Source organism: Choloepus didactylus, chromosome 24 (assembly GCF_015220235.1).
Source record: "Choloepus didactylus isolate mChoDid1 chromosome 24, mChoDid1.pri, whole genome shotgun sequence".
NCBI lineage: Eukaryota > Metazoa > Chordata > Mammalia > Pilosa > Megalonychidae > Choloepus > Choloepus didactylus.
The window spans coordinates 3,132,916-3,155,668 of NC_051330.1; the positions used below are offsets into that span (position 1 = coordinate 3,132,916).

Below are 22,753 nucleotides of genomic sequence, written 5' to 3' on the forward strand. Positions count from 1 at the left end.
CAGAGAATATTTTAAGCTTTCCCTCATATCTGAAGGATAGTTTTGCTGGATATAGGATTCTTGGTTGGTTGTTTTTTCTCTTTCAGGATCTTAAATATATCACCCCACTTCCTTCTTGCCTCCATGGTTTCTATTGAGAAATCCACACATAGTCTTATGAAGCTTCCTTTGTATGTGATAGATTGTTTCTCTCTTGCTGCTTTCAGGATTCTCTCTTTATGTTTGATGTCTGATAATCTAATTATTAAGTGTCTTGGTGTAGGCCTATTCAGATCTGTTGTGTTTGGGATATGCTGTGCTTCTTGGATCTCTAATTTTATGTCTTTCATAAGAGATGGGAAATTTTCATTGATTATTTCCTCTATTATTGCTTTTGCCCCTTTTCCCTTCTCTTATCCTTCTGGGACATCAATGACACGTAAATTCTCGCTTTTCGTTTTAAGTTCCCTGAAATGATGCTCATATTTTTCCATTCTTTTCTCTATCTGTTCTTTTGTGTGTAGACTTTCAGCTGTCTTGTTCTCCAGTTCCTGAGTGTTTTCTTCTGCCTCTTGATATCTGCTGTTGTATGTTTCCAGTGTGTCTTTCTTCTCTTGTGTTGTGCCTTTCATTTCCATAGATTCTGCCAGTTGGTGTTTTGAACTTTCAACTTCTACCTTTTGTATGTCCTGTGTTTTCATTATATGGTTGATCTCTTTCAACATATCTTCCCTAGACTTTTTGAATTGACTTATATTAGTTGTTTCAATTCCTGCATCACAGCTGAAGTGCAAGTTTGTTTCCCTGACTGGGCCATAACCTCATTTTTCTTAGTGTAGGTTGCAGTTTTCTGTTCTCTAGGCGTGGTTTCCTTGGTTACCCCAATCAGGCCTCCCCAGATCAGAACAGGCTCAGGTCCCAGAAGGAAGAAATATTCTGTATCCGGTTTCCCTGAGGGTGTGTCTTAGAAATTCGGTACACCCTGTGATGCCTCTGGACACTGCTTTTCTGCCCAGCAGGTGGCGACTGTTAGCCTATAATTCTTGACTGGTGTAAGGAGGTTGTGGCTCTTTTTCCCCAAGTTCTGAATGGAAGGCAGGTAGTAGAGCTGGACCCCACCCCTTTCCTCTTAGAGAAGATAAGACCCCCTAGGGGGAGGTCATTAGCATTTCAGTGGTCTCTCTCTGCCTGTGCTATACCCTTGTCTGGGTCACAGCACTGGGAACTGAAAATTGCTGAGGCTTTCTCCACTGAGCCATAAAAGGAACAGAGAGTCCCCTTCAGAGCTCGTCCAAGGCCACCCTCCAGCTCTCCAAGGTCAGTCATCACCCAAAGCCTCTGCTTGTTGGGGATTCATATTTCATAGTGAGCAGTTCACACTCGCTGATTAAAACCCCAGTTGGAGCTCAGCTGAGCTGTATTCACTTGCTGGGAGAAAGCTTCTCTCTGGCACCAAGAGCCTTTGCAGCTTGGGCTGTGGGGGGAGGGGTCTCCCAGCTTGGATCCGCGGTTTTTACTTACAGATTTTATACTGCAACCTTGGGCATTTCTCCCAGTTCAGGTTGGTGTATGATGAGTGGATGGTCAGGTTTGTCCCCCCGTAGTTATTCTGAATTATTTACTAGTTGCTTCTGGGTTTTTTGGTTGTTCCAGGGGGGTGACTTACCTTCCACTCCTCTCTATGCCGCCATCTTAGATCCTCTCCTGAAAGAGTTTTTAATCAACATATAACATAAAAAGGAATCTTGATTTTTTAAATGAAATATTCTTAGTACTGTGGCATGATGGGTTTAATTTAACAGTTGAAGCATAAATGTAGTGATTGCATTGTACTGTTTGAACTAATTCACAGCTATAGGAAAATGACTGATTTTTAAAATATAGCCAACATGAGACTGTGTAGTTATGAGAAGGGAAATACTAGAAAACAGTGAATGAATAAATACGATGATTTTTTCAGCATTGGCCATTCATTATTTTGCTTTTAAGAACCTGAAAGAAATTTCTTCTTTAAGTTTCAAATGTTCTGGTAATTCTAGTCATTTCTTAGCTTCCTCAATATCACCCTGAATTGCTGAAATAAGTGACTCCTAAGGATGCAAGTTCTTTTCTGCTCTGAGGGAGCCAGTGATGACCACATTGAGCATTCCCCATAGAAGTCCTCTTTGGAGGCATGATGTGAGCTGCCATGGACTTTTTCCTGTTATTGTAGTACAGGTTCCATCCTGTGCTCACCACCATCTATGGACACCTCCACTTCCAACACTGGCCCAACCATAATAAATGCCAGTGGATGGATCAGCTGGAAGATTAGCTACTCCATTTGTGGAAAGCAGTGGGGCTGCACAGCTGCTGGGAGTCATAAGGGAAGCCCCTCACACCTGGCAGAGGTAGGGCAGGGCCTCCTGTCCCCTTGCGGCTGGGGCAGGTGCAGTCAGCGAGTCCACGCGGTCACCTCTAGGCGGTTCCCGGACCCTCCTGGGCCAACCTGAGGACGCGGGAGGGGGCTCGGCCGGGCGCACAGCGGGCTGGGGTCTCCGACCCCGCGATCCAGCAGATGCTTCTGGGCGCCTGGGAGACTGAGTCTCAGCCCCGGGGTAGGCGAAGTAGGTGCGGGAACAGGTGGGGGGAGCGACCCTGGCCCGCAGCGTGGGAAAGCACTGAGCCCCCCTCACTCCCCTACTGACTATGACTTTCCATCACCAAATGCTCCCATTTCTGTTGGCTGGAATTGCAGCACCGTAGCCTAGGTGTCCTTTCAGTTCAGCAGAATCTTCCAGAGAGTTTTCCAAAGTGGATGGACCAATATACACTCCCACCAGGAGCACATAAAAGATCCAGTTGTTCAACATTCTTGCCAATAGTTGTTATCGTCCCTCCTTAACATATGGGCCATTTCAGTGGCTGTGTAGTAATGTCATGCTATAATATTAATTTGCATTTTATTGTTGATTAGTGAATTTGAGGACCTTTCATGTATCTATTGGATGCTTAGATATGCTTTATTTTGGGTGAAAATCTGTTTAAGGCAAGACATCCCTACAGACAGACTTTTTGAATTGTGTTGTCTCTTTTTCCTTATTTTTAAGACATGATATATATATATACATATTCATATTCTGGGTGTTTTGGGGTTTCAGTATATAGGTCTTTTTTAACATAGATGATCATATTTTAATTGTCCCAATAATAATACGAGACATATATTTGTATGTCATTGTTATAGATGGGAAAATTGAGGTTTAGAGAGGCTAAACGATTTGTCTGAGGGCACAAAGTTCATTACCTGTGTGGTATCACAAATTATGCTGTGCAGCCAACCACTGCTAAACTAAGTGGCATACCATAATAAGCCTTTTTTTTTTTCTTTTTTTTTTTTTAATCTTACTTCTATGGGTCTGCTGGGGAAATTCTGCTTCAAGATGTGGGTCAAATTGGCTTGGCTGAAGGCTGTGTCCGAGTCTGTTTCACGTGTCTCTCAGTCTCCTTGGACCAGCAGCTAACCTCGAGCAGATTCTGCTCTTGTGATGGCAGAAGCACAGGGGACAATAAAAGCACATGATGCCTCCTAAAGCCTCTTAAAGCCTAGGCTCAGAACCCACACCCTGTCACTTTCACCCACATCCCATTAACCAATTCAAGTCACACGGCAAGACCAACATGAATGGAAAGGAAATTATTGTATCTTCAAAGAACTGGGAAAGTCTGTAAAATCACATAGAAGGAGCTTGTGGATGTGTAATTCTTATAAAAGAAGGGTGTGAAAAATTGAAAACAATGATCCAATCTACCACAGATCAAAAATGGTACAAGTGGGGCTCAACTCAGGATGAGCTGGCTCTAAAGTCCATCCCTCTAACCATTAAGCTATATGCAAATGCCTTAAAGATAATAAAATCAGGCAGTGGCAATGAATAGTAATGACATTTCTGATTGGGAGATTGGGTCAGGTTTCAAAAAGGAGATCCACAGGTTGAAGATGAGGAGTTTCTGACAGGCAGAGAGGCTGGTTAGGGCTTTGCATGAGGAAAGCCTCGAAGATGGACTGAAGGACAAGGTATCTGTCCTCAAGAGGCTAGAGTGTAGGGTTCCAAGGCTGGTAAGGAGTGGTGAGATTTCAGGATGGGAAGTTAGGATGCGCCCAGCATGGAATTCTGACATGATCGGATCTGGAACCTCATGGTACATTGCTTCTCAAACTTTAATGTGCAACAGCATCCCCTGGGGATCTTGTTAAAATGCAGATTCTGGTTCAGTGGGTCTGAGCTGGGGGCCTGAGATTCAGCATTTCTAACAAGCTCCCCACTGATACTGATGCTGCTGTTTCACACTTTGAGTAGCAAGGCACCGTGCAAACAGCCTGCTAGCCATTCAACGTTAGGAATTATGGTTTCTACCCCTTTGTTCTCACGCAGTGCTTAGCACATTGGTCTACATATAACAGGCTCAATATAAGGACTGGGTGCTATTGCTTCTGCTGTTGCATGTGCTTTCTCCGTCCTTTTAATGGGCCTCTTTGCCCTCACCCAAGGCTTCCTGTCTCAGCTGCAGAAACCCAAGGCTCTCTGACACGTTACTGCATTAATTACCTGCCTACATATCCACCAGATCCTGTCCACTTGTCTATACAGGCTGGTGATAGGTGATGTGTAGGACCTCAGGAGAGTTGCTGACTCCTAGCAAGTCCATGTGTACAGTGCAGCATTAATTTTTATAACATGGTTACATGGAACCTATTAATATTCTGCAAGAGGAGCACCCTGTTACTTGAGCCACCACACTTTCTAGGAAAAGAAAAACATTGTAAAATTTTATTCTGTAACAAAGACACAATATATAGAATTTCATGTGTGAAGTAAAATGCCGACACATCTCTATTTCACTGCTTTGAATAAGAAACAGGGCCTATTACTGGGAAAATTAGAGGCAGTCAAATGTTAAGACGATTTTTGTGGGAAGATTTACGTAACAGGTGGGAAGGAGTGTGGTGGCGAGTGGTGCTTTCATTAATTTTTTTAATAAGTTGTGTTCCCTTTTTAGAATTTCACAAATATTATTTTGCAACAAGTATTATTTTGAACAGTTGATTGTACACCATGGATGATTTACGGTATGTGAATATATCTCAATAAAACGGAATTTAAAAAAAAGATAAAGAAAACTAAAACATGATAAAATAAAAAATAGCATGGTTACGAGTTTTGATAGGATAATCAGGCCTCCAAATTAGTCCTGAATGGTGCAGAAGCTCTTCAGGGAGGAGGGCATTCGAAGATAAGGGAAAAGTCTGGCCAAGGGTAAACTATATACAGTTCAGAAGTCCAGGAAATGCACATCGTTATAAAGGGAAGATGCTGCTATCTATAATGTGGGAGGGTTCAAACCTCATAGCATCTTTGCATTCTCACCTCTTTGACCATTGCTCTTTCCTCCCCCCTCTAGGTCCTTCTGGTGCTCAAGGACATGGGTCAGTCACCTTCCTCCACCCCTGAACAATCCTATGCTCATGACTTGGCCTCCAGCTTTCAAGACTTTTTTAAGAATTACAAGATAGAAAGCAAAATCCTCTCTTCAGAAACCATCACTTCAATCCAATCACTTCTTGAGAAAGGAGATGTTCAAAAGACAATTTCTGTGATCTGTGATGCATTGAAAGAGATTGAGAATGCCCCAATAAACATTGCTGTGACAGGAGAGTCTGGGTCAGGGAAATCCAGTTTTATCAATGCCCTGAGGGGTGTGGACCATGAAGGGAAAGATGCAGCCCAGGTAGGGTATGTAGAGACAACCATGGAGAGAAGAGACTACAAACACCCGAAGATTTCCAATGTGACAATATGGGACTTGCCTGGCATCGGAACCACCAGATTCCCACCATGGAAGTACCTGAAGGAAATGAAATTTGGTGAATATGATTTCTTTATTATCATTTCTACTACACGGTTCAAAGAGAATGATGCACAACTTGCCAAAGCAATTAAAAAAATGAATAAGAATTTCTACTTTGTTCGATCCAAGGTAGACAGTGATATATACAATGAAAAAAAGAGTAAACCGAAGACTTTCAATAAGGATACTCTCTTTCAAGACATCAGAAAGGACTGTCTGGAACATCTTGAGGAAGCTGAAGTGACTGATCCTTGTGTCTTCTTAATCTCCAGCTTTGATGTGTCTGACTATGATTTCCCAAAGTTGCAGACCACTCTTCTGAAGGATCTCCCAGCTCAGAAGCGCCATATCTTTGTGCAGTGCCTGCCCTGTGTTACCGAGGCTGCCATTGACAGGAAGAGGGATTCCCTGAAGCAGAAGATCTGGCTGGAGGCACTGAAGGCTGGAGCATGGGCCACCATCCCTTTCATGAGTGTAGAGGGTGATGAAATGCAGACACTGAAGGAGACCTTAAATCTCTATAGATCTCACTTTGGGCTGGATGATGAATCCCTCAAAAACATGGCTGAAAGTTTGAATGTGTCACTGGAAGAGCTCACAGAAAACATTAAGTCTCCCAATTTGCTGTCAGGTCAGAAGGATGAGGAGACCTTAGGGAAAACACTGTTGAAATGTGTGGAGAAAATCTTCTCCGTCAGTGGTGGCCTCATTGCCACAGGCCTCTACTTTGGTAAAATGTTCTATTGGCAAACTTATTTCCTTGACACAGTGGTGGATGATGCTAAAGTTCTCCTTAAAAAAGAAGAGATTTTTAGGATCGATGCTACCTCTGAGAAAACCAAACCACTTCTGGATGCTGAGTGTGAAAATGGGAAAAGTGAAGCAGCTCTCCCCTGACTTATCCTCCGTGTTTTCATGATACTGGTTCTGCAAAGGTGGAGTCAGCTTTGCTTGACGCAGTCCCAGCTCACAGCCAAGAGTGGACCACCTCCTCCATGACTGTTATTTGAGAAAAGGAGCAATCAGCTCTAAAGCATCCGTCTTTGGGGACCCTCTTGGGAAAATAAAGGAAAGGAATCCAAAATTTTATGCAAAGAGGAGAGAATGTCTATGTTATGGCTCTTTCATACCTAGGACTTATTACAGACATACCAGTGAAATGTTATTGTGCACTCAGTAGATCCTCATCAATATTTTTGAGTGAATGTGTACATAGTGTGTTTTTGGCATTCGTGGTGTTTTTGTGAATATGTGCACTGTGATCATTAATAAGACAGTAAACGTTGAACATAATCGTCCTCATTCCTTTGTAGGCTTAACATTTCATTTGATAAGTATGTAAGATAATGAACTGGCATAGTATCATAAGAAATGAAAGAGAAATTTTGAGGAAATCCTTTTATGTGAGATACTTTGTGAGAAGGACAAGTGCAGAAGAAACAAACATATGCCAGGGATTTCCATACTGGAATAATTTGTTCCCTAAGTTGAGAGGCTAGGGAATAAAATAAAATAAAGTAATAACAGTGAGTGGAAATAAAAAGAAATACAAGAATTTCTTAAGCATATGGTAAGATACTCAATCACACATCTAATAAATATAGTTACAGGTATATAATGCTGGTGGAAATATGAAATGATACACCCCGTAATGTGGAAAACAAGGCAATATCTAAGAAAATTATATATATACTTATGCTTTTACCAAATGATCCCACTATGAAGAATCTATGCCAAAGAACACTAGAAAAATTACAAAAATGTATATCCCTTAAACTGTTCATTGCAGCCCTGCTTGAGATGGAAACTGACGGTAAACAATTAAAATTTTCTTCAATAGAAGGAGGTATATCACAATAGCTGGCTAGTGAACTGTAGAAAAGAATGAGGAATATCTTCTATTTAATCATGGAGTGACCAGGAATTATTATGTGTTGAACACAAGACGCATAGAGATATATATATAGTACAATACTGCTCAGCTAATAAAGTTAAGATTATGAGTAAATATTTGCACATATGTTTAAAGAATGACAAAACCAGAAGAATAAAATGAAATCATCTATAGGGGATGGGATAGAATGGGGTGAAGGGGCAGGGGTGAAAACTAGGTTTTGCTTAGTACAACTTATTTTGTAGGATTTGCCTTGGAAATATGCAAATGTTTTATGTAGCTGTATAAGTGTTCAAGCAATAGAAAGCAAAATATTGGCATAACAAAACACCATTTCAAGGTTTTAGACTGATATAATTTGAAGGTAAATTTCTGTTAGAATATATACCAAGGATAAAAACTATTCTTAAGGAACCTTACACCTTTTTCAGCAGCAGTATTGAAAAAATAATGATAATGACATTGCTTTTCTTTGACTATATTATTTATATTAGGATCAAGCAAATGAAGTAATTATGTTAGAGTTATTAGATATATATATCATATATATACATATATATATGCATAAATTTTTTCCCTTTTCCTATGTCCCTATCTTACTTGATATATGTCCAGCACCTGTTAGAAATGATTTAGTAAGTATTTTCTTCCTCACTAGACTTTCAAGTAAATGACGTCAGTTGGGGTGTTTGCTTTATTTCCTCTGCATCTCATCTGCAAAAGTTATCTAACATATAGATATCTTCAATAAACATTTGTTGAATAAATGACAAAAATAAAAATTTTAGTTTTGAATCCTAGGTGTTCTACCTCCTTTCTGTGTGAGTGTGGGTGAGTGAATTAAGTCTTACAAAGTCACAAGCATGTTTTCTAAAATAGGGATAAAAATAACCACTTCTTGCACATACTGAAAACCTTAAGCTCCTTGATGCCTGTGAGGCTGACCAGCAGGAGCACAGTGCTGCCCAGCCATGAGGTTTCATGATATTGACCAACCGATCCTTTCTCAGTGTCTTCTCTGTATCCCACCCCAAAATTCCATGCCCATCATCCAATTCTCCGTCCATGTCCTTAAGTATAGCAGCAATGACTGAAGGAAATAAGCAAACACTTGTGAGAAAATTGAGTTATAGCCACAGGAGCTGGAAATATGCAGTGTCCAAATGAGACTGTAATTGGCATTTGCACAGCTATCCTGTTGTGTTAATATTCAGACGGGTTGCTTTTGGAACCAGGATTCAGGAGAATATGACCTTCTGGGGTCATAGAGGATGCTCCAAACTTGTTGCTAAATTGTTTCTCTTTGCTCCCTTCACTTACCAAGCCTTAGCTTTCAAAGAGCTGACCTGTTATATTATGACACCTTCAAATTTCTCTTCTTGGCATTGACTTAGTTGTTGGCAAGAACAGCAGATGCTAGTTTAGCTTTACCTTTTCTAGGGAGAGTATTTCCTCACTGCTCTATGTTTGGTCACTTTCACATCAAGAAGTCATCCGGGAGTCAGGTGATCTTGAGTCCTGTCCTAAAATATGTTCTTTCATGGAACCAATATGAAAGTTCTCTTTCAGTCTCTTTCTCCCTGTGATGCCCACCTGGGGTAACTGGAAATATATTTCAGGACAGGACAAAAGCAGAGGAAGAATCCTATGCCATGATCTAGACTGAGCAGGTCAAACTAACCTGAACGTTCTGGTAACTCAGTGTGAACATTTAGAGCTGAACTCTGCCCCACAGGACCTCATTTCTGTAAGGGACTGTGGTAATGAAACATTTAGGAGGATGGGCTGGGGATCAGGGTCCCTCCTTTTGGAGACTAGGCTGTGGCTGGATCAGTGAATGATTCTTATAGTTCATTACTCAAATTTAGGAAGAAATAAAGCAATTGATGAACATCATTTACATGTTTAAATTCATCCAATTTTTTCACCCTCCTCTAGTGCCTCCACTGGAATAGTTGAAAATGTGTGCATCAGAGAATGTGTTATGAAATATCACCACAGGATATATGAGGTTTGTTGATTCTCCATCCTAGTTGATTTCAAGGACATATAGTTTATCTGTCCCCACTCAGTTTAGCACTTGTCGTTCCTTACGTTCTAGAGAACACTGCACCTGGATTGCAAAGAAAAATCTGCAGCCCCATTCTGCTGTTTACTGCTTGTGGAGTTTCTAGGATCTCAGAGGATTTTTTTGATTTTGCATTATATAATCAAATTAGTAATAATCTTACATTTGTCAAGAAAACTAAACCTGCCAGGATGTATTATAAAATATAATGCAGTTTACAGATGTGTCATTTTATAACTATAGTATCTTAAATTCTTCTCATTTTTGTTTCTTTGTTTTGTTTTCTTTCTATGTACTCACAAACACACAACAAATTCTAGAGTGTGCACCTTTAAACAAGGGACTGGACCTGGATACATGAAGCTGGGAATGTGATAGTCATTCTGGCATGCCCGATGTGGACCATTCCCCTTCAATTATTCTGCTGGAGTGTTTACTTCTGGACTCACCTGTGGGTTTATCCTCACTATTATTATGTTTTCCTTACCCACATCTTCTAGGTTGATAGCTATGTGTGTTCTTGCATTGGTGTCGTGGCAGTGAATGCTGTTTCAACCCTGGGTTCCTCTACTTCTCAGTCTCTCTGAGAACGCTCACGCCAGGCCTCTCGAGTCACAGCTGGCCTACCGGCTAAGGGACACAGAGCCCGTTTTGGTTTGCTAAAGCTTCTGAAGTGCAATATAGCATGTCAAAAAGGTGAAGAGCCAGCCAACACAAATGGAGAAAATATTTGGAAGCCATATATCTTTTAAGAGACTGATCTCCAGCATATAAAATGAAATCCTGAGTCTTCCAGGAAGGTGGTAGATTAAGAGAAATAGAGAAAAATTCTTCAACATGAAAAACACTGGTGCCACTGGCCAGGCAGGGAATTCTACCCCACATAGTGAGGAAGTTGCTGGAGAGACCTAGAGACTGAATTTATGTTGGATGAGTGTTCAGCCCAGAAAGCCACTGGGGATGGGTGGCTGGAGCCAGATGATGAGCATTCCATGATCCATGCACCCACCATTCTCAGCGATTGGCTGTGATGATAACCCTTTATAGCCCCATGGCCAAGAGCCCCCATGTCAGGGACTGATGGTTGCAGCTGACAGACAAGCACGGAAGGGGGCAGCTTTACATGTTCCTTGTGCCCATCTCAGCTGCTGGCGGAGGAGATAACCTTCACAGTCCCATACCTGAGAGCTCCCATGAGGGAACTCAAGATTCAGCAGTCTTGTTTTTTAATGAAACCCCATGTTGTGAACAGCCAAAAGGCAAGGGCAACACATACAAGTGTCAAGAATTCCTCCCCAACCCCAGGGACTCATGGGCACTCAGTGGACAGGGACCGTGGGGCATTTGAGCTGGAAGGTGACATGTGCATATCTGCAGCATGACAGTAGTCCACGTGCAGCCCTGGGGAATGCTGGGACCGCTGTGCCATGAGTGGAATCCCTGTCCAACTGTGCAGGACCTGCTCCCCTCGCAAAGGGGAGACAGTCCCCTGTGCACATGGAAAATTGCTGCACTGATTGGATTTCCACCAAGCTTGGACCCCTGCTCAGTGCATCAACAAAGTTGGGGGAGAACTAGATTGAGGTAAGAGGTGCCTCAAGAGAGCCATCTGGTAGGACAGGGATAGTGCACTCCACCAAGCCATAGCTCTGCCAAATTATAGATAAATGTTCAAATAACTCTGCATATCCTGAAATAACCCTATCAAGATAAGCAAATACCATGAGGCCAAAAACAACAAAAAAATTTTAAAATGTATGAAGAAACCAGAAGATATGGACAATCCAAAAGACCAAGTTAAAAAGCCAGAGAGACACAAAACTTGGAGCAATTAATCAAAGAAGAATACACAAATCTCCAAAATATATTCAATTTAATGGCTAAGGACATAAAGCACATCAATAAGACCCTAGAAGAGCATAAAGAAAAATTTGAAAGGGTAAATAAAAAATAGCAGATCTTATGGAAATAAACGTTACTATTGATCAAATTAAAAATATACCTGAGACATACAACAGCAGATTTGAAGAAGCAAAGGAAAGAATTAGTGAACTATAAGACAGACAATGAAATATGAAAGCACAAAAGAACAAGTGATGAAAAATATTGAAAAATTTGAAATGGATCTCAGGGAAATGATGGACAACATGAATCACAGAATTATAAGAATCATTAGTGTTCCAGAAGGTGAAGAGAATAAATAGTAAAGGACTAAGAAGAGCATTCAAAGACATTGTTAGAGAAAAGTTCCCAACCCTTCTTAATGACATAAATATGCAAATCGAAGATGCCCAAAAAACTCCAAATAGAATAAATCCAAATAAATCCTCTCTGGGACATATGGATCAATTGTCAAATACTGACAAGAAGGGGAAAGCTTTGAAAGCAGCAAGAGAGAAGCGATTCACCATATATGAAGGAAACAACATAAGAATAAGTAGGGACTACACAGCAGGCACAAGTAGGCCAGAAGGCAGTGATATGACATATTTTAAATTCTGAAAGAGAAAAGTTGCCAGCCAAGAATTCTTTATCCATCAAAACTCTCCTTCAAAATTGAGGGAGTGGGGAGGCAGGGCAAGATGGCAGAGTGGTGAGGTATGGAATCTAGTTGCTCCCCTAGAGCACCTGGTAAATAGTCAGGAACAGTGTGGAACAGCCACTTCAGGGCTTTCTGTGACAAGTCACACATCATACACTAATGTGGAAAGGGTGGAGTGGCTGAGATCACAGCAGAAAGGACATAGTTCCCTTATAAGCCACCATACACATGCACAATTTTCCCTGTATATAACACTTCACATTATTTTTGTACCTTTGTTAAATTGATGAAACATTATTATAATTATTATACTATTAATTATATAGTTTATGTTTTGGATGGATATTCTAAGCTTTAAAAAATATTTTGGTAACATTTATATGACCTGTAATATCCCTTTATAACCACTTTGAAATATGCAAATAATGGTGTCAATTACAATCACAATGTGGGGCTACCATTATCACCATCCTTACTGTTCTAGTTTGCTAATGCTGCCATTATGCAAAACACCAGAGATGGATTGGCTTTTACAAAGGGAGTTTATTTGGTTACACAGTTACAGTCTTAAGGCCATAAAGTGTCCAAGGTAAGTCATCAACAATTGGGTACCTTCACTGGAGGATGGCCAATGGTGTCTGGAAAACCTCTGTTAGCTGGGAAGGCATGTGGCTGGCATCTGCTCCAAAGTTCTGGTTTCAAAATGGCTTTCTCCCAGGATGTTCCTCTGTAGGTTGCAGCTCCTCAAAAATGTCACTCTCAGTTACTCTCGGGGTGTTTGTCCTCTCTTATCTTCCTAGGAGCAAGAGTCTGCTTTCAACAGCTATCTCCTAAATGTCTCTCATCTGCAGCTCCTCTCTCAGCTCCTGTGCATTCTTCAAAGTGTCCGCCTTGGCTGTAGCAAGCTTGCTCCTTCTGTCTGAGCTTAGATAGTGCTCCAGCAAACTAATCAAGGCCCATTCTGAATGGGCACAGCCACACCTCCATGGAAACTATCCAATGAAAGATCTCACCCACTGTTGAGGGATCACATCTCCACAGAAACATCCAATCAAAAGTCTCCAAACCAATCAACACCAATATGTTTCCTGCCCACACAAGACTGCATCAAAAATAATGGTGTTTTGGGGCACATAATACATCCAAACTTACCTGACATTTGTATATCTTCTTTGGAGAAATGTTTATTCAAGTATGTTGTCCACTGAAAAAGAATGGACTGCGTTCCTTTTCCTTGTTGTGTTGTAAGAGTTGTTTATATATTCTGCATTAAAACTTTAGGAGATATATGGTTTTCACATATTTTTACCCATTCTGTAGGTTACTTTTCTACTTTCTTAGAGTTGTTCATGCATGAATGCTTTAATAGTGATGAAGAGCATTTATCCATTTTTTTTTCTTTTCTTTCTCTTGCTTTTTTGTATAAAGTCAAACATTCCATTGCCTAAGAGAAGGTTCTACAGATGTTTTTTCCATGTTTTCTTCCAGGTCCAGATAATTTTGGTTCTTATATTTAGTTCTTTGATTCATTGGGTACACATTTATTCCTGTGCTTGTGTATATCCAGTTTTCCCTGCACTACATGATGAAGAGACCAGTTGCTTTCCATTGACTGGGCTTGGCAATCCTTTCAAAATTCATTTTGGCATACACATAAAGGCTGCTGTTTGAACTCTAAACCCAATTCCACTGGTCTATATGTCTCTCCCTGTGACAGTACCAGGCTGTTTTGATTACTGTATGTTTGTAATAAGTTTGAAAATCAGTAAGATTGAACTCACCAACTGGTTCTTTTTTAAGATGATTTTGACAATTCAAGGCCTCTTACCCATCCATATGAATTTCATAATTGGCTTTTTAATTTCTGCAAAGAAAGCTGTTGGTATTTTGATTGGCATTGCACTGAATCTATAAATCACTTTGAGCAGAATTGACATTGTAACAATATTTAGCCTTCCAATCCATGAACATAGAATATCCTTCCCTTTACTTAGTTTTTCTTCAATTTTTTTAAAACAAAAATTTTTTTCATGTTCAAGTCTTTACATTCTTGTTTAATTATTTTCCTAGATATAAACAGGCTTTAAGTAAGTGTTCAAGTAAAATGAAGAGTTGCACATGACTCTTAGGAAATTGAAACAGTTTTGTTACTGATATGGAGAAACTTTTAGTGGTCTGGATAGATCAAATGAGCCACATTTATTCAAACCATAGTTTAATCTAGAGAAATGTTTTAACCATCTTCAATTTTGTGAAGGATAACAGAATTCCAGAAGCTGCAGAAGAAAAATTTGAAGTTAGGAAAGCTTGGCTCATGAGGTTTAAGGAAAAATGTCTCCATAACTTAAAAGTTCAAGTTGAAGCAGCAAGTGCTGATGTACAGCTGCAGGAAGATATCCAGATGATCAGCCTAAGAAAATTGATACAGGTGGCTACACTAAACAACAGATTTTCAATGTAGATGAAAGAGCCTTCTACTGGAAAAAGATTCCATCTAGGATTTTCATATATAGAGAGGAGAAGTCAATACCTGGCTTCAAAGCTTAAAAGAGAGGTTGACAATCTTGTTCAGAGCTAATTCAGGTCATGGCATTAATTTGAAGCTAATGCTCATTTACCATTCTGAAAATCCTAGATTCCTTAACAAATATGCTAGATCTCATTTGCCTATAAGTATAACAACAAAGCCTGCCTGACAGCAAATCTGTTGACAGCAGCATATTAAATATTTTAAGCCCACTGTTAAGACTACTGCTCAGACTAAAAAATTCATTTTAAAATACTATGGCTTATCAACAATGCACCTTGTCACCCAAGATTTCTGATGGAGGTACACAATAAAATGAATGTTCTTTTCATCAGTGCTTGTGCAACATCCAGTCTAAATCCATGGATCAAAGACTTATTTCTAATTTCAAGTCTTATTATTTAAGAAACACATTTTGTAAGACTATAGCTGCATAGATAGTGATTCCCTGAAGGATATGGGAAAAGTCAACTGAAACTTTCTGGAAAGTATTCACAATTCTAGATGTCATTAAGAACACTCAGGATTCATGGGAGGTGAAAATATCCATATGAACAGAAATTTAGATGAAGTTGACTTAAAACCTCCTGGATGACTTTGAGGGGTTTAAGACTTCATGCATAAGGGAACTCCATTATTGTCACACCTCACATAAAGGAATGCAGATGTTTTTATCTTTACAGTTGAGGCTCCTCTTCAAAATCACCAGACCATGGCTGCTCTCGCTGCCCAGATCTGTCACCAGTTCTGTTCCCTGATCCAGACCCAGATCCTCTCCTCATGGTCCCACATTCCCTCAAGGCTCCCACAGCAGCATGGCTCTCCCACAGCTTAGCTCCTCCTGTCCCAGTCATCTGGTAGACCAGGAATGTATTGATGACTGGAGATTTGGATTCACTTTTATGTGATAAAGCTATTTTTTTCAGACAATAGTTTAATTTCTGACCATGCTTTTCAATTTCTGCTCACATTTGTGCTCTTCAAATCCCACATCTTCACACTGGAATAATTTTTCTTTTGCTGAATTAAATTCTTTAATAATATTTCAGCAATCAGGGTCTAGAGGTTGTAAACTTGCCAATACTTTGAATGCCTGAAAATTTAGTCACCGTGCTATCACTTTTACAAAATTGATGGCTGGGTGTAAAACCCTAGATTTACAGTTATGTTCACTGACAGCTCTGAAGCTATCCTTTGCTGGCTTTATCATGATGAAGAAAACTGCTTCCAGTCTAACCATGTACTACGCGTAATCTGTCTCTTCGCTCTAATGGCTTTGAAGATACAGAACAAATCATTGACACTCTCTATTTTCACTATGAAGTCCCCAGATATGGGCTTATTTTACTTATCCTTTTCAGTATTTATAGTGCACTTTTCATCTGAGTATTTTTCTCTTCTCTTCTGAAAGATTCTCAGCCATCACAGATTGAAATGTTGATTCCATCCTTCTGGAATTTTTGTTAAACATATTTTGGAGTCTCCAAATCTGTTCTCTGTGACTCAACTATATGCTATCTCCTTGTCCTTCTGTGCTAGATCAGAATTAATACCTCAGAATAATCTTCTAGTTTACTAAATTGTTTTCTACTATTTCCAGACTACAATGTATCCTATATAGATTTATTGGTCTTCATTTTAAGCAATTATGTGTTTGAATTCCAAAATTTCCAATTAGTTTTGCTTTAATATTTATGTGTCCTTTCTTTTGTCTCCCTCTGTTTTAGTCTTTTTGCATTTTTTTACTTTGTTTACCCCTGAGGGCCTTGAGTATGCATATCTTAAGGTCATTTAAGACTATAATGAATTTCATTTCATTTGGAATAAGTCCATCATCTAAGGGTAAGGTTTATTCATGTGTTTAGGAATAGAGTTGCAGGCTTATTTTGTGAGAAAGCAGGTGAACTCTCCCTGCAATCCTGCAAATCCATGCCCTCAAACGTGTAGACACACACACGCCTGTCTAGAGGTGCTGAGATTGTCTCCATTTAGCCTCCACATCCTGTTGAGAGTCAGGGACACTATTGTCAGTTCAAAAGTCTTACTTCGCAGTGGTGGATATTGGAAACACGGATCTTCAAGTTACCATGCCTGAGTTCCGCTTCCTAACTAGGATGCTGTATGTGGTTCTACATATTTTTCTCATCCCAGGCAGCAGTTGGTATCAGACATTTTCTTTTATTTATTCCCCTGTGATTGGAAATTAAATGAAAACGACCTGATAGTATTAGTCAATTGCAATCCTTGATGCACGACTGAGTCTCATCATTACTCCATGCATGACTTTATTTATTCAAATATATATTTAATTAGTTATTTTAGAAATGAAATAATCAGAGGGCACTCTGTATTATTCTTCCAATTGCAGTTTTTCCTGTTTTACACAATGTGTTATGTGATGTTTGGGTATTTTTTCATGTAATATTTTGAAGATTTCCCTCCATATGTCAGCATAACACTGCTTTTTATTCATGTAACTACTTTTTATATCCCACTGGCTCCACGTACTGCAGCATTTCATCTATATTCCTGTTGATGGACATTTGCTTTGTTTCCAGATATTTCTTCTTTTGTGAGCAGTGCTGCTTGGAACATTCTTTTACCTGTACATTTGCAAAACAGGAGGAAAAGTGACATCATAGGGAGTGTGAATGGTCACTTTATGAGATGATCCCCATCTGTTTTCCAAAGTGGTTGCACAAATTTGTACTTCCAACAGCAATATATGAGTGTTTCAGTCAGTTCACATTTCTTCCAATACTTGCTCCTGTTAAACTTTGAAAATTTTTGCCAATTTATTGGGTGTGAACCGTTATCTCATTGTTGTCTTGATTAGTGTTTCCCTGTTACCAATTATTTTTAACATCTCTTCATGTGGTTTGTCCTTTGTCAAGTGCCTGCTATATTTTCAAAACTATAAAGCCTAAAGACAGTTAAATAGTTCATCATAGAAAAGAAAACTTCAAGAGAAAAGCTAATAATGTTAAAGAGTTGATACAAGAATGTGAACATACAATTCAGGGGGGTGGGGAAGGCATGGTTCTGGGCAATAAGGATAATAAGATGACTAGCTCTTTACCTTAAGATGAATTTAATGTATGATCTCATGCAACATCACAGAAAATTCCTTGTAATTTGTATAGTGTTTTCTCATTTTTTTCCAGAGAAACCAGTCATTCTTGGGTGAATTATGAAATGAAGAGGTCCAAGCTGGGGACCAAGAAAGATTACAGCTTCAATTCTACCTCTTATTTTAGTCTGTCACTGATTCTGTCTCTCTCCAATCAGTCAGATGTTAGCAGAGGACATTTCCCCACCTCAGAGTGGACACAGGGGTATCAATTCAAGGCAGAAAGATGGGTCTGTATGGAAAGAACAGGTTCCCCCACCTCCCCTAACTCCTTTCAGATTTCATTCCCAGATCATGTGGGTTGATCTCTCCCATAAATGGGGTAGCTGAAAACAAAAATGATTATTTCAAACTCCTGTCATTTAAGCAACAGTATTTTTTAAGTAATAACAACTAACATGCTTTCTACTTAATATTCCATTTTAATTTAAACCTCATATAACAAGAATTTATGAGGTTTGATAAAATTGCAACTTAAGCAGATGAGTAACTTGTCTAATTTTCACATCCCCCCTCATATGTAGCAGGGCCAGACTTAAGTCAGAAAGTGTTTCCCAAGCAGACTCCAGACCCCCAGACACTAGTGCTTCTCCAAGAAGGAGAGAGACTTTATGAGGTCATACCACATCAAGACATATTATGATGTAACTACTAATTTATCACCATTATCCTCTGGTTTATTCTGTTGAAGGCAAACTGAGGCAATTAAAACTTTTATCAGTTTATTTGGGTAACAAAGGATTCTCAAATCAGGCAGAGCCAAATCAAAATGGTAAGGATCTCCACTGAGGGAGTGGAAAGGGGAAGCTTACATTGGGCAAATGCAGAAACAAACAAGGAACTGTTCTTATTGACTGTCAAGGCTGCATTGTCTTATTTGGTCTGTTTTCCTGTGGGAAACCCCTTTTAAAGTTGTCTTTTTTTTTTTTTTTATTGGTTGGCATTAAGATTTTATTTCTTAGTTCAACTGGCATCTATGGGGAAGTAGCATCTCTCAATTAGGCTACTTTGATTCACTGATCAGAGGAAGGCCAAGGTCAGTCAATGCAGTCTACAGGCCTCCTGATTTTTATTAAATCAGATTTCAGTGTCCACCATGAGGAGGGCTGGGGCTTTGTCTGTCTTGTTCTCCACTCTTTTCTGAAGACCTGGAGAAGCCTCTCAATGTGTGTGTGTGTGTGTGTGTGTGTGTGTGTATCAGATAGTAAATATTTTTTTAAAAGAACACTCAGCAAACAATGGTTAAATGAATGACGCAGACTGTGCCTCCACAATAACATCTCTGTTTCTGATGATAATAGGGAAATTTGACCAGGGAATGATTGTGATCTTTGTAAGGGGAGAATATATTTTTATTCTCATCCCCATGTAAGACTGTTCACAGTGTCTTCATATTGTCCCGAATCACATACTCATTCTCAGGCTCCCGTGGTGCCCATTAGGAACATGACAACAATAAAATCTAAAGTTTTGTTTTCTACATCAGTCTTCCTGTGTTCCTAGGAATGGCAACTCAAAGCAGCAGGAAGAGTGGATCTAGAACTGGTAAACTCATCCTGCCCATAGCTTCTCTCAAAGTAGCCCCAGAAACTGCCCCATATATTAATTACTTTAATTGACCATCAGGGTGTTCATCAGAATTCACAAAACCCTTAAATATGAATTCAGTCATAAAAAGGCATTCACTCTTTCTCCATTGCATGCATTTTCCACTTGGACTCCATCTTCTTGGAAACTATTGCTCACCATAGAATGGAATAAAAAAACCAAGATGAGGAATAATAATGGAAAATATTTAGTGATCTTTCAAAATGTGCTTATTAGTTATGTACTTTAAACATCCCATGAGATCTATGATGAATTATCATCACTACTTAACAGCTAACCATCAGACGACAGAGTAATAATGTGTCCAAAACCCAACACAACTAAGCATTACAGAACAAGAAGTCGCACCATGCAAGCGGAACGCCCTTCACCTGAAGGCCCAGCTGCCCCTTGTTGTCCTCTTCTACTAGTCCTTAATTATCACTTCCTTTTTTTAACTTTTACCTATTATTGTATTCTCCCGCTTGATCTTTGTCTATGGTTTCTTCTTCTTTTGTTCTTATATCCCTTTCTCATGCTTCCCACACTTTCACATTTAAGCCCCAGATATTCTGAAGTATTGGGTGATGGCGACTCTTGCAATACATTCCTGCCATGGAACTCACCTATATTGCAAAGTAGGAGAACCAAAAATTTCCCTCAGATCTCTATTTCTCTTTTTCTTCTTGGACTCAGTGAACTGCTCTTGTATCTAAACGTTTCAGAGACTTGACAGATACAGATTAAGAAAGATGTCCATCAAGCAATACTAGTGTAAAAAGAACAAAATGTGGCATTCCCAAGGAAATATCAGGAATGCCAAATGATGACTCTGCAGTTATGTATTCAGTCATTAATTTTGAGAACGTACTGCAGGGCACAGCAAATAATAACCATTATAACTGGTGCACCCTATCCTGGGTTGTCAGAGCCACCGCACAGGGCAATGTGCAGCTCCACTCAGTGCTGGGGGATGAGTGGGAGTGATTGTAAAGAAAAAGAACAAAAGAAGGAAAAACTTTTTAAAAAGAATTCTTACATAAATGTCAACAGTAGTTACCTCTAGAGGAATGGAATTGGAGGTCATTATGAGGTAGGTGGTGACATTTTGCTTTTGACAAATAAGAATCCTTTAAACAACAAAAAGAATCTATCCATGCATTACTTTTGTACTAAAAATAATAATAAAGTTAAAAAATAATGTAAAAAATGCTGGAGGCCAAACCATGAGAGAGGGTGTGGGCGAAGATAACTGACCCATGGATGTGAGTGTTTAGGGCACTAAGGATAGAGAAGAGGAAAGGTCAAAGAGGTCAAAGAGGATAGTGCATCAGAGTTTGCTGTTATAGGAGGGTAGAACCTCAGCCTCCATCTCACGTTATAGCCTGGAGCGTTTTCACTTTCTGTTCACAGGCATTGGCTGGGACTAAGAGCCTGATTGTAAAGTTCACCCTTGCTCAGCTATACTCTTCCTAGGAATGCCTTCAGGTTCAAGGACTTTTTATTCCTCTCCCATTGCTCGCTCTATTCATGCCCTGGGGCCCAGGAGCTGGTCACTGGACACACCAGCTCCTTTCCATTTTAGGGTCTTGTGCTGTTCTCTCTACCTTGGATGATTTTCCCACATTTATGCACAGGGTCCCACACTCACAACATCTGTAACTGGCCATTCTTCAGGGAATGTTCCCTCTTCACCAATATGACATACCCTAATTTCCACTATAATATTTTTCTTCATAATGCTGAGCACTAAATGACACTATACCACCTTTCAAACCCCCCACCCCCCATTTATGAGAGCTCATTGCAGACAGACACTGGGTTTCTTTCTTCCCTGCTATATTCATTATACTCGATCGGAAGATGCTAAAGTGATGGGCTGAATGTGGCTGAAGGAGCCCAAGATGTTAACATGTTGTGGATTAATGTTGAATGACTATTGGTGAATGAATGAATGAATGAATGAAAATTCTGGGCCAAAGACCAAAGACCGTGGTCATAACACCCTCATGATAAAATTCCTTGGTAAGCATTTTATTCATCATTTGGTAGAGTAGCAATTCATCATATTATTTCATTCTCATTTTAGTACATCTTTGATGTCTTTTGTATTTGACTTAGGAATTCTCATTGCTCTAGGGAAGCATCTGAGTTGTGCATGCCTTTGAGGTCAAGATGTTCCAGACTAGGGCCTTCTAGTGCCTTCTGGATAATGTTTGGGAGGGGCCCCAAGAGAAGAAGCCAGAAAGTGCAAGAGATTAAGGAGAGTAGGTTTAGAGTCCAATCCCATTTTGCCCATTTCCCAGCTCTGTGGCTTTGGGCACATGACTTCACAATTTGGGCTCAATTTGTGTATAAGGGGCCATAAAAGTGCCCACTGCTTGGCAAATTATGAGAGTCAAATGAGGTAACATTAGCTTGGCATACAATTAGCATTCAGTAAAATTTACCTGTCATTGCAATTATCCAGGATGAGCTACACTCCCAAGAAAATCAATGCCCCCTTTCTTGAGAATGGCTCCTATTATGTGATATCATTTGTCTGTTGCCATGTTGATGGAAGACTGAAGAAATGGGAAGGAGATGGAGATGCCCAGGTGAACTGTGGGCTGGACATTTACTGTCACATCATCTGCTATAGCAATGTCCTAGTGCAGAGGTCACAAGTTGTCATTTTATGGCCCCAAAATTGGCCAGAAGACAGAACAGAGCCTGTTTTGACCACTGTCACAGGTGGAGGAAAATTGCAATATGCCTTTAGAATGAAGCATCAAAGGGTAAGTGTGAGGCATCCTTTCCTTTCTTATCAACATCAACTCTGTGGTGGTCTTACAACGCTGGCCCCAAAACTAAAGTCCTGAAGGAGGTGTGTTCACAGGAGATGTTACTTGGTGAAAAGAAAGTTTAAGGCACGGTGAGATGATATTACCATTAGAAGGGCCTCAGACAATGGGGTGAGGATTGCTAAAGGAGAAAAGATGACCCCTGAAGTCTGAAGTGGTGGATGCTCTTCCCACACCTCCTGGAGGAGCTTCAAAAGTCCCTTCAGAGAGGACAGAGGTTCTGGGGTACTGACTTTCCTGGTTCTGGGGCCTGAGGTTGCTTATGCACATGGGTGAGCTGAATTCACAAGTCTT

At 39.9% G+C, this 22,753-nt stretch overlaps 3 protein-coding genes across 5 annotated transcripts in view; 2 read left to right on the top strand and 1 right to left on the bottom strand.

The window, feature by feature from the left end:
• LOC119520029 (immunity-related GTPase family M protein 1-like) overlaps window positions 1–22,753 on the top strand; it is a 379,546-nt gene that overhangs the window by 161,506 nt on the left and 195,287 nt on the right. The gene's annotated exons all lie outside the window — the stretch shown is intronic.
• LOC119520038 (immunity-related GTPase family M protein-like) overlaps window positions 1–22,753 on the bottom strand; it is a 215,708-nt gene that overhangs the window by 46,335 nt on the left and 146,620 nt on the right. The window lies entirely within an intron of this gene.
• The window catches only part of LOC119520025 (T-cell-specific guanine nucleotide triphosphate-binding protein 2-like), a 212,247-nt gene that overhangs the window by 16,849 nt on the left and 172,645 nt on the right, over window positions 1–22,753 (top strand). The window contains exon 2 of one of the 2 annotated variants that reach the window (XM_037817780.1): window positions 5,422–8,562. The exons of the other annotated variant lie outside the window; for it this stretch is intronic. Within the exon in view, the coding sequence (XP_037673708.1) occupies window positions 5,443–6,765 (1,323 nt within the window). The 5' untranslated portion in view covers window positions 5,422–5,442 and the 3' untranslated portion in view covers window positions 6,766–8,562. Of the gene's footprint in view, window positions 1–5,421; window positions 8,563–22,753 lie in introns of those variants that run through there. 2 annotated transcript variants of the gene reach the window in all.